Source organism: Mastomys coucha, unplaced genomic scaffold (assembly GCF_008632895.1).
Source record: "Mastomys coucha isolate ucsf_1 unplaced genomic scaffold, UCSF_Mcou_1 pScaffold21, whole genome shotgun sequence".
Taxonomy (NCBI): domain Eukaryota; kingdom Metazoa; phylum Chordata; class Mammalia; order Rodentia; family Muridae; genus Mastomys; species Mastomys coucha.
Genome location: NW_022196904.1, coordinates 138,894,068 through 138,901,534, shown reverse-complemented (window position 1 = coordinate 138,901,534; position 7,467 = coordinate 138,894,068). Strand labels below are relative to the sequence as shown.

At 44.7% G+C, this 7,467-nt stretch overlaps 1 protein-coding gene across 3 annotated transcripts in view; it reads right to left on the bottom strand.

Annotated features, from left to right (window-relative positions):
* Positions 1 to 3,451: 3,451 nt before the first annotated feature.
* The window catches only part of LOC116103494 (phospholipase A and acyltransferase 3), a 33,299-nt gene continuing 29,283 nt past the window's right edge, over positions 3,452 to 7,467 (bottom strand). For all 3 annotated transcript variants that reach the window (XM_031389554.1, XM_031389556.1, XM_031389555.1), the window contains one exon: positions 3,452 to 3,678. In XM_031389554.1, coding sequence (XP_031245414.1) covers positions 3,577 to 3,678 — 102 coding nt within the window. In that variant the 3' untranslated portion in view covers positions 3,452 to 3,576. The remainder of the gene's footprint in view (positions 3,679 to 7,467) is intronic.

Genomic DNA, 7,467 nt, shown 5'->3' with positions numbered 1-7,467 from the left:
TCCAGATGGTAGAAGTGTTGAAAGGGCAAGAAACATCAGAAAGAAGCTGAAGCTATTGTGAAAGATGAGTGACTATGATGAGTCATTTGTGAAAGCTGAGCCTCTGAAATCTTTCCTAATTGCTATAAAGTTCAGTGGAGCCATCAGAGATAATCAAGCTGTAAGTCCTGACACTCAGATTCTGTAAAACTGCTGGCTGTGGCACACTGAACCCACAGCAGTGACCCTCTACTGAGAATAGCAAGTCTCTGTCTCTGGAAGCTTGCAGTCGTAAGCTTCTGATTCTCAGAGGTTAGAACTATCTACCTCTGGGCTTGGAAACTCAGCCTCTGAATCTAAGGATCCCCAACATTAAGAGTTGGATCTTGCCTCTCTGTGATTTCTATCGGGGAAAAAACAAAAGAACCACCCCTACCCCACCTCACTCATGCCAGCCATTTGTAACACCAAGACACCAGGTGTTCTATTCCGGTAAAGAGACACCATGACTACAGCAACTTTTATAAAGGAAAGCATTTAATTGGGTTTAGTCCATTGTTATCATGCCCAAAGCATGGCAGCATACCGGCAGACATGGTGCTGGAGAGGTAGCTGAGAGTTTTACATCTTGATCCATAGGCAGCAGGAGGAGAGCAACACTGGGCTCGGTTGAGCTTTTGAACCCTCAAAGCCCGCCCCCAGTGACACACTTCCTTCAACAAGGCCACACCTCCCAATCCCTCGCAAGTAGTGCTACTCTCTGATAACTGAGCATTAAAATAGAAGAGCCTAGCCCAGTGGTGGTGGCACATGCCTTTAATCCTAGCACTCGGGAGGCAGAAACAGGCAGATCTCTGTGAGTTCAAAGCCAGGCTGGTCTACAGAGCAAGTTCCAAGACAGCCAAGGCTACACAGAGAAACCCTGTCTGAGCCTATGGGGGCCATTCTTATTCAAACCACTGCACCAGTGTATCATCAATTTTTTATAAATGTGCTTGTGTATGTAGTTAGACTTTGTGTCTCACAGTTATACTGCATGTCTATTGAAACTGCTTCTTGATAACTTTTTAAATTTTTCTACATCTTTATGTTGCTTTACCAGGTCCTAGAAGATAGACATTTTTTTTTTTTTAGATTTTATATGTGTGTGTGTGCTTTGCCTGCATGTATGTCTGTGTGTACAGTGCCGATGAAGGATAGAAGAGGATGTTAGATCTTCTGGAGCTGAAGTTAGAGATAGTTGTGAACAGCCATGTGTGTCTGGAAACAAAACTCAGGCTCCCTGGAAAAGCAGCCAGTGCTCATAACCACTCAGCCATTTTTCCAGCCTCAAAAAATAATGTATTTTTGTAAGAAGGAACCAAAATGAAGCCACTTCAAGTAAAACTTTCATTTTGAATAGGAGTCAAATAAAGTTTAAGTTCCCAAGACCTCCCTGGGTAGCTGTCATCCTGTTTGGAAGAGAGAGGTGTACAGAGGTAACTGACATCCTGGTTGACAAGTTCAGACATGAATGTTAAGTAAGGTACACTGCCATAGTTGAATAACCATTGAGAACAGGATAAATGTACCACAAAGACACGTTCCTAAGGAAATCCCCTGTCCCTAAGTCCTGATTGGTGGGAAAATCAACAACTTAACTGTAACTTAACCCAGACGTTTGTGGTTTTTCAAGCTTTAAAGCTCTGTAACATTCTGGCTCCAGGTCTCAGTTCTGCTCCCAAGTCTGTTCTGCAGCCCTGATCAATCAGTAGCAGCTCGATCACAACCAGTTTTTGTCATTTGCATTGACCTGGTGTTTGAGTCTTGTTGGATCTAAGCAGACCCCATAACATTTTGATCTCCCACTACAATGGTAAGTTGTCAGTTTAGTGGCCAAGAATTCACGATCTACTTTGAGACTGTTAAATGCAAATGAATTTAGAATTAGCATATATTTAATTGAGTTGAAACTTTAATCAAGATTATTTTATTCTCTCTGTGTAGTAATGTTTGTTCAATTATGTACTACACACAATCTCTGTGTAGTAAATCATTTTTGCCTTAAAGTCTGTATTTTCTTCTATTTTTAAAAAATGTTTTATCATGTTTACTTACGTATTACATGCAGACATATGTGCACCAATGATGTGGTACATAAGTGGGGGTCAGGAGACAACTTTTGGGAGTGGCTTGTTCCTTCCACTGTGCATCCCATGGACCAAACTCAGGTCAACAGAATTGGCAGCAAACACTTCTACTTTTTGAGCCCTCTCCATAGGCCTGGATTGCTTTTCCTCATTTGACAGTGAAGTTTTTGTTTAGCTATCTTGTATTTGTTTTTTCTCCTTCTTTTCCTTGTCCCACTCATTACTAGTTTAGGTAATAAATTAATATTTTCTAAATATTATGAATAGCATCCCCTTCACCTTGTGCCACACTGGGCAGTGGGAGCATCAAGACACCTGCCCTTTGAACTTGGGTCTAGGTCCCTCAGGTTTGGGGACCTTGATCACTGACATGAAACCCTAAGGAACCTAAGCAAAGAAAACTATTCTCTCAATGCTGGAACTCAGAGATCACATGTGTATTCTGTGCAAGATGTATATAAGTCAGGAGAAAGCTTTCACAGAGCAAGATGTCAATCCTGACCAAGGCTCCAACAGACAAGATGTATGTCCCAGAGAGCATTCCAATAAGCAGCACCCTTCCTGGTTTCTACTTCAGTTCCTGCCTTGACTTCCTTTGAGAACTCAATGGTCTCAATGGACTGTGACCAGGGATATGTAAGCCAATAAACCATTTTTCCTCCCCCAAGTTATTTCAGTCTTTTTTTTTTTTCTTTTTGGTTTTTCGAGACAGGGTTTCTCTGTGTAGCCCTGGCTGTCCTGTAGACCAGGCTGTCCTTGAACTCAGAAATCCGCCTGCCTCTGCCTCCCAAGTGCTGGGGTTAAAGGTGTGCGCCACCACTCCCTGGCTATTCCAGTCTTTATCATAGCAATAGAAACGTAACTAGAACAGACATGTAATGCAGAAGGAAATTGAAAGGCTTTAGGAAGACCACCCACATATATCCTGGATTTTTCTGTAGAAAGAGATTATACTAGGGATTGAACCTAAAACTTCATGCACTCCAGGAAAGCACTCTATCACTGAGCTAAAGCCCGAACCCTACAGGATTTGTCCTTCACACTCTACTGAATCCATAAACTCCAGCTCCTGAGTCTCAAAATGCCATGTTGGATCAAGTTCTAGGCCAGAATCCCTGGCTATCTAGTTTCCATTTCTGTGTACCCAGGGTGTCTCCTTTGGCATACCACAGTATCTGACACACAGCAATGTGCTTTACTTTAGATAACAGTGCTGGACTCTGTTCTCTGCAATACAAAAGGTACCACAGCAAACAGAAAGACCAGTCAGTAAAGAGTGTTACCCAGAACAGAGCCCCAAACTTCCCTCCAGAGATTTCACTCCAGGTAGCTACTGCAGCATCCTCCATGAAAATTCCCTTCTTGAGGTTTATTGTATGTTGTGAAAATAAAGCAGTAGAATCTATAAATCAAACTCCAAACCCTCTAGCAAAAGAAGAGCTGCTCTACAGCTAGACAGTCGTTCAGCTCATTGCTTCTGTTTCTTGTTTCTGGAGAGCATGACTCCAACGATGCCCAAGGCTGCCAGGCCTATCCCAGCGAAACCTACTGCCTTGACCGCATCTCTGACCTGCAACAGAGAAGGGGGTGAGTCAGGCTCTGTGTCACCAGTGTGGGGACAGGCTGTTCACTGAACAGGGTCACTCTTCTCATGGCACCTCACATGCCCCCTTTGCTTCCAACAAATACTGGCAGGGGCAGTGGTAAAAGGAGAGGGCTGGGGGAGGAACGGAATGGACAGAACCAGCTGGCCTGGAATCGGCACAGACGCAAAATGGTAACCAGAATGCAGCCCCAGACTATTTAAAGCATACAAATCTTTGTAAGGCATCTATGGAAAGAACAGAGGGATGGCAGCAGGATGGTCAAGATGGCCAGCCAACGGGCAAGTGTAAAGTCAGGAAGGAACTGCAATTGAGAAATCTGACCTCCACGAGAGCAAGGACCTCACCTCATGCCATGTTTCCAGTGTCTGGCTTGCCAGGCGTGGAGGTGCTCCCTTTAAAGGGCTGGGTTTATTGTTTTTGTTTGTTTGTTTGTTTTGCTGTATGCTTTTTTCCCCCTCTCTTTTGGAGTCAGGATCTTGCTCTGTAGCACCTTGAACTCAAGACCTCCTGCCTTGGTCTTCTGAGTGCCAGGGTTAAAGGCATGACATGACACCACACCCAGCTCTCTCTTTGTATGGACTCTGGTGTCCACCAAGAGACCAGTGTTAATGCATAGTTGCCGCTATTCACAGTTCCCTTTTTATTTTAATTATGTAAGACAAGGTTGCATGTAGCCCAGGTTGGCCTCAAACTTGAGCTCACTGTGTAGCCATGCGTCTTAGCTACAGTTTCTATGGCTGTGATAAAACACCATAACCAAAAGCAACTTCTGGAGGAAAGGGTTTATTTTACCTTATACTTCCAGGTAATGCTCCATCACTGAGGGAGGCAGGGCAGGAGCCTAAGCAGAGGCCATGGAGGAACACTGCTTACCGGCTTGCTTCTCACAGCTTCTCCTGCTTTCTTAAGTACCTGGGACCACCAGCCCAGGAGTGTTAAGGCCTACAGTGAAATGGGCCTTCCCATACCAATTATCAATCAAGAAATTGCTCACAGGCCAATCTGGTGCGGACATTTTTCTCAGATGAGGTTCTCTCATTCCAAAATTACTCTAACTTGTGTCAAGTTGATATAAAACTTACCAGCACCAAAGATGGCCTTAAACTCCTGGTCCTGCCTCCACCCACCATGTGTTGGGATTCCAGGTGAAGTGTGAGTCACTGAACCTCTCTATTTTTCTTATTTATTTATTTACTTACTTACTTACTTACTTATTTATTTATTTTACCTCCCAACCACCATTCCCCTCCCTCCTCTCCTCATTCTCCCCAACCTTCCCCACTCCTATGGATATCAACCAGCCCTGGCATATCAAGTTGCAGATAAGACTAGGCGCATCCTCTCCTAGTGAGGCTAGATGATACAGCTCCTGCTCTCACTGTTAGGAGTCCCACAAGAAGACCAGGCTACACAACCGTAACCTATGTGCAGAGGGCCTTGGTCAGTCGCAGGCAGACTCTCTGGTTGCAGTTCAGCCTCTGTGAGCCCCTATGGATCCAGGTTAGTTAATTCTGTGGGTTTTCTTGTGGTGTCCTTGACCCCTCTGGCTCCCACAGTCCTTCCTCTCCTCTTCCACAGTATCCCCCAAGCTCCACCTAATGTTTGGCTGTGGGTCTCTGCACCTGCTTCCATCGGTCTATTCTTAAATAAATTCCACTAGGAATGTTAGTGATGTAATGCAGATGTGAGACTATCTGACCTGTGCTGCTATGGAGTAGAAAAATAAAACAGCATTGCAAAAGAAGGGTTTCAGGGAAAAGCTAAACATCTGTCAAATTCCACTCCCTCCTAAAACCCAACTGAAATAAAAGACAGCATTTGTTTGGGCTGGTAGATAGCTATGGTTGGACAATGGCCTACCATGAGGAAGACATTGAGTTCACTTCCCAGCACCACAGAGATTTTTCTTTTTAATTAGAGGCATTGTTTTTTTGTTGCTGTAAGCCTAGCTCTTATGGCTGAACCATCTCTCCAGTCCTCAGGACATTTGTTTTAAACATAATTCAATGAGGACAAAGAAGCAGAGAGGTAGACTAAGTTCTGCCTGCTGGTTAGAAGTCCCTGCTCTTATCAGGGAAAATGAACGATTACTCAAAACTGCCTGAAGGGAGGGACATCACAGCAGAAAAGCATCAGCCACAGGCCCTAGTTCTGTGTGCTAAAAGGATGTTTTCACAGACCAAACTTACTGTTTTTTACATAGCCTATAGGTTTGTTGAGGTTTTTGTTGTTGTTGTTGTTGTTTTGTTTTTACTGTTATCTGACAAATGTCTGAACCTTATTTTTGCCAAAGATCTCTTTGTTCATGTAATTTCTATCCCTGTAAAATTTCTATCTATGCCTACTAAATTCCCTCTAGTGATTAAAGGAGCTCAAAGGCCACATAAGCAGGAATTATCACGCTGTCTATCATTGCATTGTGCTATGTGTAGAGAACATTCCACACATAAAATCCTTCTAAAGGCAACATTTCTTAGAGAACTGTTACTATGATTGATTTCAGGTTAAGAAATGCCTAAGGCACTCATGAGGCACACCTCTGTGTGTGGCTGTGAGGGCTGCCCAGGGAGAATTAACAGGGGGAAATTGCCCTGAACGTGAACAGCACCGTTGCATTAGCTGAGTCCTGGAGAAAAGAAGCTGTGCACCAGCATCCCCCTTCCTCCACTTCCTGGCCCGCCACTACCCCAGCAAGTACCTCCCACACCACACCTCCCACAGTGGCCTCCAATCACCATCCAAAACAAACTTCCCTCCTTAACTTGCAACTTGCCGGGTATTTAATCAGAGTAATTAAAAAAAAAAAAAAGCAGCTAATACAACTATTGTAGAGTTGCTGGTCATTGAATCCAGGGCCTTGAGCCTTGTGCAAATAGACAGACTTTCTGAGTACTCATTTTCTATTTTTTGTTTGGTTGGTTTTGGTTTTGGTTTTTCAAGACAAGGTTTCTCTGTGTAGCCCTGGCTATCCTGGAACTCTCCCTTGTAGACCAGCTTGAACTCTGCCTCTGTCTTCAGAGTGCTAGGATTAAAAGTATGCCACCACCGTTATTGCAGTCACCCAGGAACCAGGAACTGCTTCCTTTCTCAGAGTGGCTGTTCTATACTCGTTAAAGCCAGACTGCGGCTCACACCCTCGGGAGTACTCAGCAACAGTGGCAACACTGCCTTCCTCACCTGCTTAGTTAGAAATGTGCTTGCTGCTCCTCTAGATCCACTGCCCTAGACAAGAATATATGACATAGCTGATGGACAGTATTCAACTAATGGAGGACAGAAACCAGATGCTGCCCACTGGAAGATACCTAATGTCTCATTGTAGGGAAGAGTGACCAAACAACCAAACAGCAGTCCACGCAAGCCATGTAAGAGGAAGTTGAGACTGTCCCTGTCAGCAAATGTCTCCCCATCTAAGTCACAGTGGCTCAGAGAAGCCAGCAGCTTCTCCCTGGGTGAACCAAGGAAGAAGAGCGAGCTTTGGAAGACTGTCTCTGCTACTGTAATCTATCAGCTTCACGTTCTGAGTCAGCCCTGTGAGGATCCTAAGACTACTCCTCTCAGGTACGCAACCCTGCCGAGACTGGTACGCCAGGGCGAACGGATATCCAGGGAGGGTCCTACCCTCTCATAAAAGAAGGGAAGGGGTGCCGGGCGGTGGTGGCACACATCTTTAATCCCAGCACTTGGGAGGCAGAGGCAGACTACAGAGTGAGTTCCAGGGCAGCCCGGGCTACACAGAGAAACCCTGTCCG